Genomic DNA, 21,973 nt, shown 5'->3' on the forward strand with positions numbered 1-21,973 from the left:
GCGCATCACTTATTGGTGGCTGTGCAGGTTCATGCCGCTTTGTCTCAGCAACTGGAGGAGCATGCATCGGGGAGGAAGAGAGGGATGAACCTGCAGCAGGGGGGCCTGGAGGGGGAGGAGGTGGGCCAGGAGGAGGAGGAGCCGTGACAACAAGCGCACTAGAAGGAGGAGGATGAGTAGCAACATATGTGGAGCCAGTCACCAGTCCAGAATGGGAAGCTGGCACAGGGAGCTGGAGAGGACTAACAAATGCAGTTTGTGCTGAAGGAATCATAGGGGGAGGGGGAGGAGGAGGAGGACCTGTAGGATTGTAATAATCCACCATCTGAGCTGGAAGCATCCTAGGTAAAAGAGAATAAAAAAATTTGTTGCATTGAAAGTTAGGACTTACAGAATCACCATCCCTTTAAACTGTTCTCCAACCTCAGCTAAAACAAAAACTGAAAGGAATTTAAACTGATGCGTTAAATACACAAATGATTATAAATATATGAAATACCAAATATTGAGGTAATATATTCTTATTTAAGGCAGATGACATATTTAAGGACAATCCCTTTTCAGCCCTATTCATATCAAACTACTCCACAAACAAAGTAAGATTCATCTTACTATTCCTACCCAGTTAAGTATACAGCCATATGTTACTAAACATTACTGTGTGAGAATAATAAGCACAGTACCTATGACTAAGAAGGGAGCAATAAAACTATTAGACTATGAGTATCACTTACACAGAACACAGGGCTTTAGAACAAATGTTAAGAAATAATAAAAGACAGGCATGGAGGAAAAGGGAAAGTAGGAATGGAAGGATTTACCCAAAGGTATATCATGCATCTCATGTGCTTCTTTAATCAAGTTTGTCAATTCAAATATTATTTAATTAAATTGATAAATTTGAATGATACTTCAAAAGAATAGGGAAGATCTAATTTACTTGGTAAAATGTCATTAACAGAATTGTTAAAAAGGAGAAAGGAGAATTAGAATAGGAATTCTGAAATAGGTAAAGACCTGTATAAAGGGGAGAGGGGTTATAGGGAAGTTACTAATGACATTCAGTGATACARAGTGAATGGTCATGTACCTGGGGACTAATCACAAGAATTTCTGTTATAACCCGGGAAATGACTAGCTGGAAATAACTGAGAGAAAAAGCAGACTGGCACAGTCCATCATAGCATACCTGTGAGTCATCTACAGCATGATACAGTCATGAAAAGGGCAAATGCTATCCCAGGATGCACCATGTGAAGGTGAAAAGGCTTGGCTAGCCCAGCTTAACAAAACACAGGCAAGAATGGATACAACTGCACTGGGGTTACAACCAGAAAGTTTTAAGCTATTTAAGCAAAAGGACAATGTTGGCACAAGAATGAATAGGTACAGACTGGTTAGAAATAGATTCAGGATGGAAAAGAAATGATTTCTTCCTATCAGAGAACCAATGCTATGAAGCAAAACTTCCTTCAAAATTTCAGGCAAAACGTCTACATGGTAATCTGATAAATGTGTAAATGGAATTATGGAGATGTCTGTGGCAGCAGGGAACTAGAGCCAGTGTCTGAGGAGATCCCTTCCTATCCCATTATAAGCTCCTTTCCAAACCATTTCAGGGATGCAACACAGAGATTGCCACATCAATCACATTCAAAGATCCTTTTTCTGCACCTTTCTTGCAGTTTGAAATATTATTCAATTAACTATGCTGTAATTACTTTTCATTATAAAGGAAAACTGTCCCCTTTTTAATATTACATTAGGAATCTTTAATATTTTACAAGCATATTGATTTCAGTACATTCAATACACAGTTCATGATTTCTGCTTTCACCATTTCCTCATCCAAGTTCAGTTTATACATAAAGATTATATTAAATTTCCTCCGTCCTCCTCAGTGAGATAACTAGAGGGATTTGTTATTTTTGTACAATGTATGCACTACACGTTATGATGGCTATGAAAAACATGCATCCCTCTAGTTTTGTCAAGAATACACTGGAGTAAATCAGGAGTTTTACCCATATTCTGCTGGTACCACAGGTACTGAACTGTGCTGGCCATCTGAAGGCTGGGGTGGAGGTGGAGGTGGCTGCTGAGGTCTGTTTAAAGTAGCATGTCGTACTGTGGTAGAAGGAGGTCTGTATTCATGCTCATGGCTTTGGGGTACTCCCATATACTGTGGACCATCTCCTGTTCCATATGAAGGCATTGCTATCTGCTGATGGAGGGAATGATTCGGAGTAGCAGGATAAGAATAATCTGTAACATCAGATGCATGGGACCTAAAATTAAAGTAAATGGATGCAGAAGAACACATTATATGAGTGTGGTAGAATATTGTCTAAATAGCTCACCAGTAAAGCTAAAAATTGAATCATTTTTCTTACAACATTGCTCCCTAATTATGAAGCACCATTCCCTTGTCAGCCCATCAAAGACACAAAAACAAAAGCAACAAAAAATCATGGTTCAGTTTCACATGACTTGAAAATAAATTAGTCAGACAAATTGGCATAGGAGGACTAAAATTGAACAACTGCAATATTTTGGCATGTTAACTCTGCAGCAGAATGTCCTCTTATAGCGCAAACTTTAAAAAAGAAAAAAAATTAGAAAGAGCTTTCTCTGGGTTTGAGAGTTCTTTAGTAGCCACGAGGAAGCATACTGTTTTGGGGGATGGTTTTGACAGACCATTGTTTGAAATGATAACATTTATCACGTTGGCCTTAAGTTAACAACGGCAGCAGAAAAATGAAAGCCACATTGCAAGCACTCACGATTATGCAGAAGATTATATTTCACCAAAGCAGAGAGAACCAATTCCACCAAAGCAGAGAGAACCAATTTCAAAAGTTAGAAAATGCTTTTTATTTTGTTTGCACGAATAGTTTTGTTGGAAAAGCTTAGAGAAACTGAGAAATGTAAATATTAGTTGAGCAGAGAGTTCATAAAGATACAAAGTCTAGGATGCTCTGTCAAATAAGCCCAAGAGAGGGAGCAAAAGGATCTCTTCATCCCATTACTGCACAAAGCTGTATTGTATTAGTAATGAACAACCGTGCAGCCTGGCTTTTAGTGAACAGAGTAAACTGATGCACTTATCTGTAAGACTGGAAGCAAGGCAAGCAACAAAAAGCCAGGGCTTTGAGTAGAACAAAATGACAAACCCTTTGGGCATTTTGTCCTCTTTCATGCTTCCTGCCTGCTCCATTTTCTTTGCGTCACTCATGAACTCAATGCCCATTTTCCTTCTCTCCCACTCTTCTTTTCTTGTTCTTACTTTTCTCACATTAATTTGCTGGTTTCTGTTTGGATTCAGCTTGTGTTTCTCTCTCTGAAGTGCAAGTATAACAAATACATTGTAAATTGCCAGTCTGGAAACTTAGATTTCAACCTTTAATGCTTAARTTCTACAATTATCAAACTAGGAGGAATATGAGCATTTTTTATTTGAACATAAAAAATCACGATATAACTACAAACATTTCCTTAGGACCTTATTTAAAACACAATGCTCACACAGTAGCTGTCAGCATAAGAATGTCTCTGAAAACAAGACCTCCTTCTACACGGACCATGCTCTTTAGGCTTTTTATAGCTTAGCTCCTACAATTAAGACTACACCAAGATAAAAACAGAAAACTTTCTCTCCACTAGTCACAAAATTAAGAACTCTTGATGCATGTAAAATAAAGACTTCAGGGTTCAATCCCTGGTATCTGATCCACTGAAATTTAAAATTCCTCACATATATAAACCTTTTAAGTTTTATAATAAGTACAATATGTCTGTCATACCGTAAAATCCATAGCTAACATAATGATGCATCTTTACAATTTCTGCTTAATGAAATGTCACAAATTGCAACTATTATGGGTATCTGCAAGTAATCAAACACATTTTGACACTGCGGGGAGATAAAAAGACAAATCGTTTCAATGTGACTATACACGCAGGAATCCTGGAAGCAAAGTGTTAAGGCCAGAAAAAGACTTGAAATGTTTCAAAGGCAGAGATCAGAAATGAAAAAAAAAATCCACATCTGGCATTTGATAGCTGGACACCAATGTCATCTTAGCAGATCAACCTTTGGAAAGCAGTCTTAATGAAACATTACAGACTGACAAAAAGGAGATTTGCATTAGATAATATAGCTCACTAAAAAAAACTGATGGTAAAGTACTTTAGATTGGGGGGGGGGGGTCTGGACATATTACTGAAAGAGCAGTAGCAATTTCCCTGAAATTTTTTGTTTCAGTTACAAGACAATTACTGTTCACTGAGACCGAAACATTAGTTATACAAAGTTCTGAGCAGATTTTTTCAATAATCTCAGCTGGACAGTAGACTAAAGATATCAGTCTGCTCTTTTGCAAATGGTGGCTGTTTCCTTATCCTAATTATTCAACAATTAAAATAAAACTAAATTGTGAAACAGTTTTTCACTAGATTTTGTTTATTCCTTACACTTCAGCTAGCAATTAACTATAACAAACAGAGAAAACAAAATAAGAGGGAAAATTCTCTAGTGAGACCAAGTTAGTGACCAGACTCAGATGTGCTGTGCACACCAAGACAGTGTATCTCCCACCAAGCTCAAAGAGAATCTCATACACATTCGGGGAGAAGAACGATGAAGACCAATTCTGCTGTGTGTCTCTAAGCAGCGATTTTCACTCAAAGTGATCTATTTCAAGCAATAATTTTGCATCTGGATTTGTAGCTTGCTTTATAGACAAGCAGAACACTGACAAAGCAGAACTGTTCCCTCTATGCCTGACTGAGTTGATTACCTGAATTATTTCTTGTGCGTTTCTTGTGTAAAGAAAAAAATATTTGAAGATCTCCAAGAGGCTAAATCCTGAAATGATTATGTCATTGTTTACAGAAAAATATTTATTAAGCTATCAGCAGCATAACATATGACAAACCATTGTTGAAAGAAGAGGTATTGATATTATCTAGTAAAGACAGATTTAAATACTATTGCATCTACAGCTACTCAAGATCAAATACAAAGCATATGTCATACACTATAGTGAAATAACTTTTTGCTAAATTATGATGACAAAATGCTCGTCTGAGGTAGAGGAAGAAAATTTTGATTAATTCTATAATTCGTTATATTATATATGCTTTAAGAGAATTTTGAGAAGAGCTGTAAAACATTTATTGTATATTTTGTCTATTATAACTGTTACATTCCCAACCTATAAAAACACCTAAATCTACTCAGTATTTCTGAATGTACAACTGCGGTATAACAAATGGCTTTATTGTAAACAGACCTAGTATCTGGGGACAGTGATCCCTCGGAAGATGCTCCATGGTACACATTTTGAGATAACCTGTTGTCAGGTCTAAGCTCTTTGTCATATGCCATCATATTCCACTCCTGGCGTCTGTTCCTGGCTTTTCTAACCTTTTTCACCTCACGAGTGGTGCCATCTATACGCTTTTGCTCCTAATGTTCAAACAAAAGAAATACAGCATGCAAAGAGAGAAAAAAAGGAAAGGAAAAAGCAGGTTAAAATGCAGTTAGAGCGCATGAAAATAAGACTAGGCTTACGGATGAAGACAAGTTTACATAAAATTTCTCTGCACTAAAGATGACTCCTTAAGCTATGACCTTCATTCGGAAGTAAGAATATTGCCTTGGCCTCTTTCCGTAAGATGTAGATGCTAGTGTGATACTGATCTACTATTTTTCCCCAATACAGACAGAACTCATTGATTTTAAAAGCTAGAAAGCTTCTCCTGACATTGTGTTTTTTATTTAGACCATCCTGAAGTGCTTTTAATTTCTTTCTCCTGTAAACCAATATTATGAGAATATGTTGAATTTGCTCAGGCCTTAGAAAAATATGGAAGAAATGGTAACACTATCCAATTCATTTCACATTCTATGCGAAATGAGTTTCACTGTTCTAACTTACTCTCCCTTCTTAGATCTGATTGATAAACAAACTACCACAATTCCTCCCAGTTTCTCCTCACTCTTGCTTCCCGTTATCTTCTACAAAATGAATGACACTAATCCTCTCTGCAATGTGTCAGTAATATTCAGGTGATATATTACAGCTTAGTAGCTTCACGACAAATCAGTTGGTTTAGTTTTTGAAATCTTTCAATAAAATTTCAGGCCCAATGAATGCCAGTGTTTATATATCACTTAGATCTTCTAATACTGGGGTTCAATGCTTTCACACCTCTGAAATGTCTCCCTCACCTCACCCTCACTACTCAGTACAAATAAAATCATACTGATGCTTCAGTATGACAATAGGCAAGTTTGCACTATCCAAACTCAAAAAGATATTCATGTCCTACTCCTTTTCACAATATTTACAAGAGTCTTGGATTTTCTGTTGGCTCTAGAACCCATGCCTTACAATACTACTTCATAAATAGGTTAAAGATGGTTTTTCTATCAATAATTTGGTATTAGACTTTTGGCTGTTAGAAAAATACAGTTTCTTGGAAAAGAATTACATTCCTATCTAAGAACTGCAGTAATATTCAATTGTATTGAGCAAGGAGTCCAGTAAAATGTCAATATCTAATCTTTTCCTTGTTGAATCTCTACCTTTATAGCAAGGCATGATAGCTGGAAAGCCACACAGTCCCACCCAAAATGAGGAGGAAAAAGGTATGTCACATGGATGAACATGCATATTTTCCTGCAACCATCAAATTGCACTGATAAATAATACTGATACAGTTTATTTGGCTTTACACCACTAACAACTATCAAATGGCTTGCTTGCCCTCTTTTTGGATCTCTTGCTTGTCCCATGCATGTCCCTATGAGGGACCTGCTGATCCACATCTGTTAGCATTAAGAATGACAGAAAAGCTTTTTGAAGTTAAACATCCAAATGTTGCTAACAACGCTTGTTGATTCCTGGACCCTGCAGTGAATAGATTTTTGATGCGATGAATGTCAAATAAGAGTCATTACTCCGGTTCTTAATTGCCATCTATTAATTCTTTCTCTTCCCCAAACTTCTTTTAGAATCACCCTCTTCTGTGCTCAGGTTATGTAGTGTTTTACTGTCTCCTTTAATATAATTTCTTCATACCAGAATTTCCCAATGTAGGAAGTGGAGCAGAAGGGAAACAGATTCAGTCATGCTTTATTTTGAATATATGAAGCTTTGCTAATTTCCATTGCTGAATATATGCCTGCTAAATGCTTTACATCTTTTTCATTTGATCACTGCAAAATTTAATTTGTTTTAATTTCCGACTTTTATCCTGGTTCATTTATTTAGATTTTGTTACCTATTCATAATAGATTTGAGAGGAAAGTACTAAAAATCCTTTAAGTTAATTGAAAGTATGCTTTAGTTTTTTCTTCTCACAGATTAATAACTCCATCCTCTAAGATTCATTAGTATCATGTATTTCTTGTAAGTTTTCAGAAAAAAGAAATATCGGCCTTTTGAACAATGTACTGCTCTCTGGAAGATAATGATTTCGATACAACTATGGCACAGTCAGGAGTGCTTATGTGACTGTTTATATGTAATCACTTATTTAAGATATTTTTAAGCAATCATTATGTTTTTATGGAAAAGATAAATACATATATCTATATATGCATGTATAAATAAATAAAACCATGTAGGTATGCAAATGAATAAAAATGTCCTTTTTACTTGAACAGTACTTAACTCTACTTTTTTATTTATTTTTAATCTACTTTTTAAAATTATTTTTAAACTACTTTTTCTTTGGTTAAATATTATAGAAACACATCTCTAAAACATTTCATTTCTTCCAAATTAATGAGGCAGGCCTATTACTAGCAGCAGAAAAAAACACACAAGCTTGTAACAAGGTAGTTTTATCTTGTTTCAGTAACAGTGAAGGTTTTTATTAGCACTTGTATACTGGACAAATAATTTCATCACCTTGGCAAACAACAGTGACAGCTCTAGTTTTAAGTACTTAGGGCAATGACAACAGAGTTCTGGGGGAGCTGAAGCCTTTAAAAATAACTACGATTAGAAATATCTTTCTCAGGAAAGCTAAGTATAAAACATTTACTTCTTTATAACTGACAGGTAGTAGAAACTGCGGTAGACAAATGGATGCTGTAGGTTAGGCTAGAAAACAGGAACACCGTTCAGCTATTGGCAGGAAATGATTTCAGTAAACGCAGCAAACAGAGTTAGAGCCATCAAACGGGTAAGTTTATTTTATTTTTACACTGGCATCAAGAGTTAGCAAATGATATTTAAAGCATTTTAATAAAGAACAAGAGCTGATAACAGAAAGTAGCTTCAGCAAGTATTTGCAATACTTTCAAAAAACTGGAAGTGTGAGCCTAGTGTATTTTCTTGACTTTCCAAATTTCCCATTCTACCAGTCACAAGTCATCAAGAATGATTTTTGAAATGCAAGTATACAAAAGCCAAAAATTAAAAAAATTCTAACTATTTAAATAACTGTAATCATTCCTCAGGGAAAAAAAAGGTGAACAAAAAAAAGCAAAGTAGAACAACTTTGTTTTGGTTAACAACTGGTCTAAGGTTATCCAGTTCAGAATACTGCTGATATATGTAAAAGTTAAAACCAGCCACACTGAAGTCTTACCCACAGACCTACTGAAAGCTTACCAGTAAAGAACAGGAGACTATCCCATAGTTTTTAAATTTACAAAGAATTAAAATTACAATGTCTTTGGAGAAAATGTTCATCTGAAAGACCCAAATCAGAGAAAGTCTGTATTAAATTTCTCCGGTTAAACTGAATACTGAAACAATAAATAAATATGATACTTAAAGGTAAGAGAATGAAACACCTCACAAATTTCCTGTTGCTCAAACGTGTAAGGCAAATGAGCAAAATGACACCAGAAAACAAATCCTCTGAGGCAAGGAATATTCTTAATCTTCACTGACCACACAAGCAGTTGAAGCTAAAAACCAGCTATATCTGGTCAGCTGAGTAGGACTGCATCTGGATATCTAGTTTATAACACTCTAAACAATACAGATTACTTCATCTGCCCACAGTCTCTCAATGACTTGTGTATTCTGTGCTTCTGTAAAACACAAATTTTTTGAGGAATTCTCAGTTAGTAGATTCAAAATGTAACTTCAGCCACAAAAAAMCACAATAGATGCCCTGGATTCATTACCAGGCAATGCTATTGTAAGGACAAGAACAAAAGAAAATGAGAGTCCGTTAAGCAGCCTATGAAACTAACAGTGTCCATGGGACGTTTCATCCACCTCCCTCCAGCTCTCTCAAGCTTCCAGACACAAGCTTGCACACCAGCGTCTGCAGAGCTAAAAGACAGATTTCCACCTATCACATAAAGTCACACCAACCTATGCAAATTCTGTTCTTGTTAGGTGTTTTTTTCATATTTAACCAAATTCTATACGATTGGGATTAAGAATATTTTCTATCTATTTTGTATACCATGATAAAATGATTAAAATCTACACAAAATATACCACGGACGGAAACAAGTGAGATGTATTATCTAAAATATAGTCTGAAAACAAGTTTATAAAAAAGTGGTTTTATGAAAATCTTTCTAACACTATCAACATTTTTTCAAGTGAAACTTGGTTCCAGAGGTGGTCTTTAAAAAACAGTTTTCCAATTTTTCCCTAGCTCTTTTGCTTTCTAATATCAAACCAGAATGAAGAATTTAGTTCTTCAGTTGATAGTTTCTTTTTATTCCTCTCCCTAGTGACAAGCTCTAAATTGGAAAGGAAAAAAAAAGGCTGGGGAGAAAAAAAACAAAACAAAGCTGTAATTGTTTACATTTTTTTTTTCCACAGAGAAACGCTGAATGACATTAATAAAGGAACAACTAAACTGGAGAATGAAAGCTGCTTTAAAATTTGTCATAATTGTTTTCCTATCTTTCAGTCACCTCTGTGACTTATGATACTGAGAATATAGTGGGATTATAACTTTGCGTACAAATTTGTACACAATTATACCAAAAAACAAATGAATATTTCCCAATATTTTCCTTCAGACTGAGTTTCTTCTGCTGAAAATGCTTACTCAGCTTTTTCAGCTCTATTTCGTATTTCAATACTGAGACACCTGTCAAAACAGAAAACCTTTTTGAATCGGAGTCCGATCAGGAAGATCTGAATTAATTTTTCCAAAACTTTTTAAAACGTGAATCCACTAAATGCTTTGGTTAAACCAAATCTTCATCTTTTGCTTAAAAATGTTGTAGGCAGAAAGTTTTGTCTAGCAACAGGAACAAGGAACAAATTTCACTTAATAAAATCAGAATATTAAAGCTTCCCAGGCATGTTCTGTATTTTGATTTCTAAGCTGGTATTGTATACATTAGCATATTTATATTTAGTGTCTACCACAAAACTATCTTCTAATTCCTTTAAGCAACCTGTTCACCTTGTTTGGAATCCTTTTATTTTTAAATCCTTTACTTCTCACCAAACCTATCTAGAAGGGCAGCTACCTGCCAGATAAGATAGACAGTTGTTGCTTCATCAAGCTTTCCTTCTTCCCTTTTTCTTAGGATTATCTTCAAGAATCTTATGACTCTGTAAGATTTGATCAAAAAAAAAAAAAAAAGACAGCAAAAAAAGCTGCAGAAGTACACAGAAACAAATTTTTTATTCAAAATTAAAATCCACTTTTAAAGTATCTTGAGAGCATCAGAATATACATCTCTGATCAAACTGCTGAACAGACTGCAGAAGGACTAAAGACACTTTTCTATGAAAAAACCTTAATTTTCTTTTGTTTTTTAAACTTTGAGGAAACAAAGAATATTTCTCCTAAAGTACATCTGCTCCCATTGCTGAACTGCAGAATAAATTTATTATCTGTTATCTATTACTAACTTCTAACAGGTTTAGAAAAGCAGAGAGTTACTATAAAGGAATTAAAACCCCAACAGAATATGCATTGCTGAATAAGTCCACGTTTTGCTACAGGAGTTGATGCTGCTGGATAAAAAAATTATGAAAATAAAGAAAACTGTAATTCAAATTCCTTTTTTCTCTAAATCATACAGTTTTTTCTTTGAAGTAGAGCAGGGCTATTTTGCTAAGTATTAATAAGCAGATACTGGCAAGGGATTAAAGAAGTTATGTTGAAAAATAACTACAGTTATCCTAACATTCAATTTGCCAGCTTCTTAAAATAGACAGCATGAACTATAAAAACTGAACCAACTCTAAATCTACAGCCACGTCTAAAGAGGAACTGCCTTTCCACACATATAAACTAAGTAGGACCTAGCAATTTTTATGTCTGGACAAGTGTACATGAAAGTATAATATATATTTCTTCTGTTATGTTTTTGCTTTTACCTTCTGTCTCCTCTTCTCTTTTCGCTTATCTTCAGTATCTTGTAACATTTTTTCTTTCCAAAGATCAAAAAAATAGGAGGGATCAGTATAGAACTTTAATCCATCTTTCTTATCATCCCTGCAAATACAGTAGAACACAAGCTAAAATGATATGAATTAGTATTTTTAAACTAACAAAGCTCACCTTTGAGGATTGTTTAAGCTTAATCTTTTTGCGCTATAGGATGACAGCATGGCAAGTGTACTATACACCACTCTTGGTAATTACAGTTTGTAGTTTGCTTGGTTCGTGCCAAGGATTTCAGGGAAAAGGGGTGGAATCTGCTGCCTTTAGGGAGGCATGCTTTCAGACTGTGCCTCGGCAGACCTCAGCAGGAGCTGTCTGGGCTCCCGCACTGGAGTGAAATTCCCTGATGTTGCAAGAAGATCAGTCTCGAGACAGGATGTGCAGCGGACAGAGCAGCCTCAGTTATGAATGCAACCAACTGATTCAGAAGGACTAGAAGAGGAGGATTTGGCTAAATCCAGACAGGGTTTAGGATCTGAATTTGGGAACAGGGTAGGCCTGAGAACCTTCGTCCTTATGACAGGAAGAACAGGACAGCACTACTCAAAATGGGCTCTTCCAGCTCAAGAGGAGGGCTAGGAAGGGGGTGGAGAACAGAAGACTGAATTCCACTGCACTGTCCTAGGAGGGTTTGTGATTGARCTGATTTGGGCTTGCTGGCTGCACTTGGCAGCAGGGAACCACCTGGAACCAGGGTCACCTAGGCTAAGGAGCCACTGAAAGGGTATGCTATCAAATTGGAGTGGAATAAATACTTGATGCCATGGTGTGAAAATAGGGAATCTTCTGAAATCCTACATGTTCAGGAAGGAATGGGGGCAGAGGGATTCAACACAGCAGGGCAGCTGGCATGGTCCAAACAGCATATGACAGTGATCCCAGTCTAACTTCTTAAATTGGTGTCCTTCAGTGTCCCTTTTAGCTGTGGATCCTAATTTCTTCCTACACAAATTCTGGTGGCAGCTGAACCCAAATTTCTTCTTGCAGGATCAACAGTGATGGAGATCCAACACAGGGAGACTGTGCAACTGCTGTCTGATGATACAGCCCTAAGTCCCTTACATTTGGGTGTTAGATCTCTTTTCTACAAAGGTCTGAGCTATTGAAGGGGTTATTCTTCTACCCCTCCAGCTTTGGTCAGACTATAGTTTGAGTTTAGTTTAAACTTAGTACTTTTTTCATCATAATAGTGGCAGGGCAAATACAAATAATTTAACTTCAACAGATCTAAAAGATTTATCAAGAAATATAATTTAAGTATATTTCACTAGTGCATCCCCAATAAAACTGGAAAAACACAATAAATCTCACTGTTACTGTCATCCAGATACATATTAGGACATAACTGTGCAGAACAGTTGACTGACTCGTATTAACTGGCCACCCATAAAAAAACAATCAAACACGGTTGTATGTAGCAGTAGGGAGAAAAGTATACTTCAGCTATAAATCTAACAATTTTACCTTCCAAGTAAAAGCTTGTAGAAAAATACTCTGCAAACACATTCCTATGTCATTCCTAAAAAATTTTACACATAAGTTACCGCAAATTGAGTCCATGCTTTACACAGATACCTCATGAGATAAATATTAGGCTTCCTATTAAAGCCGTAACCGATGTTAATTATATTGAACTATCTTCCTTAGTCTTGTAATCTAGTACCTCCCCAAATTTAAGGGACACAGTGAAACATGTTGTTCACACCCTTAAAAAAAGACAAATGAGACTGATTTTGCAAACAATTATAAATTTAACAGAAACTAGAAAATGAAGTCCTGCTTGCTGCTGTTTTCTTCACCAGTCAGTAGCCAGGAAAAAGAAAGGTAAAATGTAGGTGTGGGTGCGGGTGTGCGCAAGCACAGGGGAGGAGGGAAGAAAAAGGAATAAAATCCAGCTTTCAAGATAAATAAACCAAAGACAGTGTTATTTATTGTATTATTAATTTTCTTTACACTTTTCACATAATCAATGGCACTTGCCTTCAGCTCCCATGCTGCCATGTAATATTATTATGCTGAAATATGATGATTTTTGTTAGATTGCAGGGTTAGGTACAACTTACAACTGTAAGTGTGATAACAGCATTTGTTTTCATGAACAGAGAAATCACTGAAATATTCAACAAAGCAAATCTCAATAACTAATACAGCTTTTTCCCTTCTGCTGTAATCATTCTCCACACACAACTAAGACATAAATAGCAAAGTACAAGAACGTATGCAATTAACGTTTCCATACCTATAAGGCGAAAGAATATTCAGAGGAGGTGGTTTGTCACTCTGATTATAAATATCAGCCACTGGGTTAGGAATACTGTTCTTTGAAACTACCTGCTGATCTTGAATCGTTGAACTCTTGAATGCCTTTTTCATGTTGATATCTTGTAATGATACTATTAGAAATAAAAATAGATTTCTCATAGGTCATACTTTTCACAAATGAAAACTAAAATCCATTCTATGCTAGTTATTTGAAATGTTTTCAGCAAACTATATAAGTAAAACCGAAATATTTATTTTAGCTTTCATAGATAATCATGATATTTAAGCACAACAGCATATATATATATATATTTCAATAACATATTTTTATTATATGTGTTCATGTACATGATTCTGGGACAAACAATGCCAGTCTGTTCAATCTTTCTTCTCAAATGAAAGATTTAAGTTACTTTTAACTGTTTCTGACAATTTTAGCTAGTCTTTCTTTCATTTTTAATATAATTTTCCTGAAATGGAGTGATCGTTGCTAAAAGAAGATCCAGATAATGTTAATCACTGATTTAAAAGTGGCAGTAAGCTCTCCATGCTCTCTTCCATTTTTAGGCAACCTGCATGGGTTCTTGAGTGCAGGTGAACAAAGAGCTGAAGTCTTCGCTGCCTTGTCTACAATTTCTTGAACTGTTACAACTCTTCTGGAACACTGTAAGTCATAGGAGTAGCACAAACATTTTCCTCCCAAATGCCCTGCATTGCTTGTTTTCTTTTTATATCTATTGACATTTCATCTAATATTACTTGCCCAATCATCTAACTTATCAAGTCTCCAGAACAAACTGTGAGAATTTAGCATATTAACTGAACAATAATGGCAAAAAGTTAATGTATAGATGATGTGTAAAAGGAAAAGGCACCAAGTTTTATGTACAAGTTTTATGTTATCCTTTGTCATGATGAAAGCTGAATCCCACTGAGACTACCCTCCCAAATATGTTTTAGATCTGTGGTGAGGCCCTGTCTCTCATTCCAAAACCACTTAGATTCTTCAGTAGCCTTTAAAATGATTAAGAATTAGAAATAGAGTATTTCATTCCAAGTCCTCCTTTCCCTGTTTAGTTTCTCTGAAGTATGAAAACGCCATTTTTGACAAGTAATTTCTGTTTAAACCTGACTGTAAGTGAACCAATAAGATAAATTCAGGCAGTTTTTCAAATGTACATGTTTGAATTGTTACATTTTTGTTTGAAGGAATACATTCAAAAGAGCATAGATTCCACATTTAAGGGAGCTTACGAGTGTAAGTTTTTTATATGCTTTTGAGATCTTAACTTCAATTATTTATTTTAAAATATTTTTTTTCAACTGCAGTATTAGTTACATGAATTTGCTAAGAATGTTGGAAAACACTGATGCAATTAAATCTAAAGGTTTTTTAAATTGGCCTAGCAAATTATTTTTTACTTAAATGACTAAGCTACCCAGAAATATAAATTCAGAATTACTGACAACCAACTTACAGTGAGTTATTATAAAAATTTCAATTTCTAGAGCCAAATAGCTAATTAGATTTCCTACTGACAGTAAAGTCACATCAGTTTGTCTATATATAGCTTATTAATTTGAAAGACAATTAGCAATACAGGAATAATAACTGAGGTCAATTTAAAATAAAATCTTATGAAAAACTCAGTCCCTACACACATTTCCCCTTTCAAAAGACTGTTTTTAATAACTCACTGAAATCTAGAAAATAACCAGAAAGTATTCCATAATACAAATGAGATGTTAAAAAAACAAACCACAGAAAACCCTCTACTGGGTTTCTACATTTCCAAAAATGTTCTATTTCAAAATCAGGAAGACTGACTTCATCCATCTCAGCATGGAACAAGTCCAGTAGGAATATCATCTATTTTGCTCATGTTACCACCACAATGTGCCTCAAAACCTAAGCTGAACAGCAACCCAATAATAGCTTAGTTTCTGTTCCCATATAGTTCTTGGCGTCTTTTCTAAGGTGGCAAAAAAAGGTGCTAGTATCAACCGTGGCACTGTACACTACATCAGCTCAGAATTACTTTGAAAAGTCAGAGATTGCTGTGTAATTAAATACTGTGGTCTTGTCAACATCACTTCTGGCTCAATGCTTTCATGCAATTACCTACCCTCTTCTACGGTTGAATCCAGCTGGGTAACTTTGACAGCAAGGCGATCAATTCTGTCTTGAAGAGAATTTGCTCTGATGTAGAAGCTGTTGGCCTCATTAAACAACTCGCCAAATATGTCTTCAGCATGTTTGCCTATGGAGGAAAACAGACAGTGAAATCCCTTTGTTAAAGACTTACAAACACACAAAAAATGACTTCAGTATCATGAAGTTATAATAAAACACACTACATAATGGATTATAACAACACTGCTCTTCATTCAGCAAAATTTGGGGCAATAGATTCAGACAAAATCTCAATGTATACCCTAAATTCTGACTCAAAGCTATTTCCCTGAACATCTTGGTTGGTCTTCTACTTAAAAACAGGGAGACTTTCAAGTTTTAATCCTTAATTAGCTGAGCTGCTGCCAACAGACCTCCATCATTAAAACCAACCTCAATGACTAAAATAAAGACTCATCAAAGTTACTGCTATCTTTAACAGCTTCTGAAGTTAATTCTGAAAACTAAAATCTAACTATCCATAGTTGCTAAGATTTATTTAATTATAGGCTTGAACATAAGCCAACACCAAAATGAAGACAATGTGAAACAGGCAATAAAAAAATGGATCCTCACAACAGACTGCCCACTTATATCTCTACAAATGCTCAGTAGAGACGTTGCTCTGTCCCTGAAGTCATTTGTGAGATTGGGTAAGACCACACTCATCACTTTTGCCCAGGGCCACTCTGGACATGACATAGCACTGAAGAGGAGCCTACAGCCTTTTCAGCCTCCCTTTCAGCAGTCATATTTTCATAATCACTGCAAGGGTGGACAGTCCAGTGCAACAGCAGCCTCAAATCATAGTCAAAAGGACTAGAATGGACAAGAGTGACACATGACAAACCCAATCCCCTCTTGGTCCAGAGATCCTTGTGCCTGCCCATTCCCTCCCTACAACTCCCTCTTCCCAAAGTACACGGCACTCTCATCCATCTCTCCATCTGTCRTAGGCTGAATCTCTCAACCACCACAAATGAGAACCCCCAATTTAATACCTCTCCTGTCCCAGAACTTCCCCTACAAATTTCAAATTCCACCCAAATTCATTGCTTTTGGTCACTAAAATCACAGTACCTGCACCTACTTGCATCTCGGTCACTCCTTCTACTCTACCTAAATGTTGTTGCTGCTGACTTCATTTAAGATCTCTCCCTCCACAAATGCTCTGCTTCCTGTAGCCAACATCCCTCTCACAACATCTACGCGCCATTAACTCTCTATGCAAAAGTAAAATCCTTCCTCCTGCATCTAACCAAGCTTTTAAAACAAAAACAAATTTAAAAAAACTGCATATGATTTAAACTTATTTTGGTATATGAACTGTAAAGAGATGAGCCTGAAGAGCAGAAATGGAGGAGAGGGGGAAAGCGAACCTTGTCTGATATTTGGAACAATATGGAATTATCTATTAACCACCTAAATGACAGTGAACTCCAAAAGAATAATATTTATGTTGGAATTTTAAATTGAGTCCTGTAACCAACCTTAACACTTTAGATGGAAAAGTACAGACATTGTTATGGAAAATTAGGCTCGCCGGCCTCCATAACAGGGTCTGACCCTAGGTTCCTGCTGAGGCAGAAGTTCAAAGTCAGATTGGAGAGAAATAAAATTTAATGATACACGTGYGGTAATWACAGCTCRAGCTGGGTGCCTCCGAAGAGGGAYCCCGAACAAAGAAATYCCTGGRCAATTATACCCTTACAATCTAAATTCCCCACCCCTTAAGCGATAGTTTGGACCAATAGTAATAGTTAGGTCTGGGGTCTTCCCCTTCTTCACTGGGCCCCTYCATTGTCTCTAGGCAGGCTGCTTCTTTTCTTATCTTCAAGGTTGGCTGCTCCTGCTGTCCATGTAATTTCTTTATCCCTCCAGTTTGAACCGGCTCTGGGGCCCCCTTTTACTTATCTAAGTAAAAGTTCACAGCCTGAGGCCTAAGGCTTCAGCAAATTTAGCTACTAATGCTAAGCAAGTTATGCTAAGCGATTAATTCTAGACAGCTTCAGTCCGATATTCTCTAACAGACATAATGAAAATTTCAGTCAAAATCACACCCTTTGAATATCTGGAGATCACAATACAAAGTAAAAAATACCCATATTTGGGAATGTAACAGGATATTCCCCCTTCCTGGATCATTTATTTGGGAAAAACATCCACTAAAAGAGCATCTGAAAACACTGTTTCTGAATTAGGAATGAAAGAACATTCATTTTAAATTTGATTTGATTTTCTTACTTTGAGTGGAGGACTTTTCCAGCAAGGGATTCTTCACTAAATGTAAAATCAAGCTGATAACTAATCCAACAGGTTAGATGCTTTGGTACATCTAAGCTCTGCTTCATACATATGTGGAAGGTAGAAGGGAAGGGTGTGCTGCCCATTTCCTCCTGACCTCCTGCCCCTCAAAAACAGTAGTCACTGACTGGGATTCAGTTATAATCCCTATTTGATTTAGCTGCTACGAATGAAGAGGCTACTGCCTCCGAGCCATGGAACAAGCAAGCTCTTTAATTCTTCAGCTAAATCAAGCAGGTATTACATTCTTCAGGCACCAATGTTCAGAGCTCAACAAATTTTAATGGATTTTAGTTTATGTTAATATATTGCGATCAGCATGCCGAGCCCAGGACTGCTGCAATCTAGGATGAAACACATTACCCTTAGAGAAATTACGCAGTGCAGAAAGGTGCTTGTCAATTATCCTACAAAAGGCAAAATAAGTCATTAAAGTTGATTTGTGAATATACTTCTTTTAATAGGTTTTTTTTTTTTGAAAACAACACTGGCTAAAACAAGTGAAAGATGGATTGTTAATTTCCTGTCAGTAAAAGAAACAATGACATGGTATAGCCAAGCTATTCAGATTAACATGAGCATTTAAATTTTAGAAAAAAGTAATGTTCTCTAGTGTTCTGAGTATTATTACCTTTTAAATTAGTTTTTTAACAATGCAGAAACAAGCAGAAAAACTATTTGAAGTTACAAGATAATATCTTTCAACTTACAGAATGATTTTGGTACAATAAGACAGCCATTTAAAAAAAAAAAATCAGCTGCTGCCCAACATATAGGCAATCTAAATATTCATTTAAAACCACCGAAGGAATTATGCATTTCAGTATTCTAAGAGTCAAGCTCCAATCTCCTATTCCACAGTTGTTACATTTGGATCAAAGTTTTTATAAGCAAAGGCGATATAACAGTTTTTCATTCTAAAGCTCCCTCCACCAACATAAATAGTTGAGGGAAATCTGGTCATGATCCTGTCTCCCCAAATCCCTGTCCCAAATAGGTTTGGGTATCAATTAACAGCAACACATCTATCTAGCACTTCCACAGATCACCTTCATAGGACTCTACGTCTGATTGCTTGCAAAATCCATTTCCAAGCATTGTGAGACATTTCTGGAGATAGTATTTCACAAACAACTGAAATCATAATACCTCTGCTCAAGCTCTACAGTAAATACATGGAACATCATATTGCAGCATCACTTACAGCATGCCTAGTAGAGACTAGACACAATCTGAATTAATTACAATTGATTTTCACATACTGCACAAAAAGATCTGCATGAACACACTGAACACATTGCCCCAAAGCTATCTTTTGTCAATAGTCAAAACACTCTGTGCTGTAACAAGAGAAATCAAACAATGGTGCTGTTTTTTTCTGAAGACCAGAAACCTAACTGTTTATTACACTGACTATCTCCTTTTAGCATATTTGAGTCTTAAAAGCACAGCATTCCTTTGCATCTGTTAAGGATCCTGGCATAGCACAACTACATGGAAGAAGAATTTGAAGTTATAGAAAGATTTACAGTGCATTAAAAGGGCTACAACTTTTCTCACCATGAACATTCATTATCAAAGATAAAGGTAAGCAATGCCAATACCTGGCATTCAGGTGTCAGCTTTAGAAGACACTGAAAGAAAGATGACACTAGGGCTGTCCCCAAGTGAGTCAGTGCTGCATTAATGCTCTCCTCGGGATCCAAGATAAGGCTCTGAATGGCCCCACAGAGCCAGCTGATGTTTTGTAAGTTGGAATTCATCCAGGACATGACCATTTCATCAAAATATGGAGCAGGAAACAGTGATCCAACCACCCATTTGTAACTGGATTAATCGGCATCAGAACCATGCTGTGGGGTTTGTTTGTTTGCTAGATCATCAGCAAAAGCGGTAGGCTATTACCAACCAGGTCTTGATTATTACCGACCTCACAGCACCTACAGTATTGAACCAATGCCAAAAAAACTAACTTTATAACTTGGTCCAATTTAGCTGCAGTAAAGAGCAGAGTCACACAAAGCAGGATACAGTATGCTCAGACCTGTGTGTAAGCTAGGGAAACTCTGAGTTGATGGCCAACCCACTGAAGAAAGTTGATGGACATGGCTCTCTGCATGAAAGAAACAGACTTCCAAATCCTCACATATCATGCTTCCTCCCTTTTTATGCTGAACAGTCACTAGCGGTGCAAAAGACTTTTGGTATCACTTGCATGTGAGTCAAACAAAGGTGCTCTGTACACACATACTGGACACAGTTTATGTCCATCTAGAAATAAGATTTTAGCCTGACAGCTAGGATCTAAATCAATGGATGAGAAGCCACAAAGAAATAAACATATGAAAGGTAAGAAGTCAAGGACTGGTTCATTCAACAATTTGAAATGATGAGTACGTTAATGTACAGGGAGCATGTTAATGTACAGGCTGAAATCAGTTTAGGAAACAACCAATACAGCAGTGCATTCACAGCTTTTAAAATTTAATTTTCAAAGATAATCAGATGCAAGTTATTGTTTTTTCCCCATATATATACATATGCAAAACTCAGGAAAACAATATGGTGCCATAAATCCTGTTGCAGAGACCATCTTTTTTAATTGGCTAGGGGCCTGCTGTCATCAGACTGAACTCCACTGCCAAAAGTTAGGGAGTATTTGTGGAAGCTGTTGCTTCAAAGCCTTTGTTCCACAAGTGTGTTCAGCACGTAAAGCATCACGATACTTACAAATAAGGGATGAAAAAGCTCCCAGGCTTCCCACACTCTAGAGTCTCTTCTTCTAAGTGGAGGTAAAGCCCCAGTTAATATTTGCTTTATATAAAAGTGTGGTAGGTCTGCACAATTTCATACAAATCTCTGCTCACTCTGCCTGTGCTACAAGCCAGCTGGCTGTGAACAAACTCAAATCTAAAGACATGGCCAAAAATAAAAACCCACTGACAGCACATTCCATTTGGAGAGGAACTTGCTCATGTCTCCTGAAAAGAGAGCAGAGACAGAAGCAAGCCAAATTTGTATGCAAGTCAGATTTGCCAGTTTCAAAATCCACACCAGACTTACAATGCAACATTAAAAACCCGTATGACTACAAGACAGACCTGTGCTTGCTCTCTCTGTGCTTCAAGCTGTGGGAACACCAGCCAGCTCTGATGCTCTCAGCAGGACATACTACATTAGCTAAAGCACAGCATTTCTCTGTTGCAATTCCTTGCTTCCAGTTGGCTTGAAACACAGGCAAAACAAGAGCTGTCTGCAAAAGCTGTGCAAACATGACAGTTTTTACTGATAGACTATGGACAAGTCTGCTGGCAGACTTCACTCATGTTAAAACCACATATACAAATGTTAAAACAAAGGACACATCATTTATTTGCACAGATCTTTAACTTGGCACTAACATAGTACATTAGGGTTGTCTAAAGAGACTTCTGATGACCTGCAAAATCTGCTACAGGAAAATAGTAGGACATAAATTGAGTAAGTAGCCAGTTCCTCAGCAACAGTCACAAGAGAATCTGAATATGCAAGGTAATACACATATTTGCCCCAAGACCCAACCCGGAGAAAGGAGAGCTAGGCCTTCCTAGCAAGATTTTATAGGTCAAAAAAAGTCAAAGTTGTACTATTCATACTTTGGTAAATGTTGTATAATAGCAAAAAGATGTTTTATCAGGTATTCTTGGCTGAATGTAAGCAGGAGATATTAGCCATGCTTCTCACAACTTCCTGAAACTTGAAGAAGGATGTCAGTACTGAGCAACTGACTGACAAAATGGCAATTGAAATTCAATGACACAAAGTCATACACATGAACTACAAATATCTTTAGATTCT

The 21,973-nt window shown here is 36.5% G+C and overlaps 1 protein-coding gene across 2 annotated transcripts in view; it reads right to left on the reverse strand.

Annotated features, from left to right (window-relative positions):
* Window positions 1–21,973, reverse strand: part of WASF3 (WAS protein family member 3) — a 53,268-nt gene that overhangs the window by 2,318 nt on the left and 28,977 nt on the right. For both annotated transcript variants that reach the window (XM_026054750.1, XM_026054752.1), the window contains 6 exons: window positions 15,786–15,920; window positions 13,637–13,790; window positions 11,331–11,448; window positions 3,174–3,340; window positions 2,025–2,288; window positions 1–341 (listed from right to left, as the gene is read on the reverse strand). The exon at window positions 1–341 is cut by the window's left edge and continues 30 nt beyond it. In XM_026054750.1, the coding sequence (XP_025910535.1) occupies window positions 1–341; window positions 2,025–2,288; window positions 3,174–3,340; window positions 11,331–11,448; window positions 13,637–13,790; window positions 15,786–15,920 (1,179 nt within the window). The remainder of the gene's footprint in view (window positions 342–2,024; window positions 2,289–3,173; window positions 3,341–11,330; window positions 11,449–13,636; window positions 13,791–15,785; window positions 15,921–21,973) is intronic.

This window comes from Apteryx rowi, unplaced genomic scaffold (genome assembly GCF_003343035.1).
Source record: "Apteryx rowi isolate R43461 unplaced genomic scaffold, aptRow1 scaffold_967, whole genome shotgun sequence".
In the NCBI taxonomy this organism is placed as follows: domain Eukaryota; kingdom Metazoa; phylum Chordata; class Aves; order Apterygiformes; family Apterygidae; genus Apteryx; species Apteryx rowi.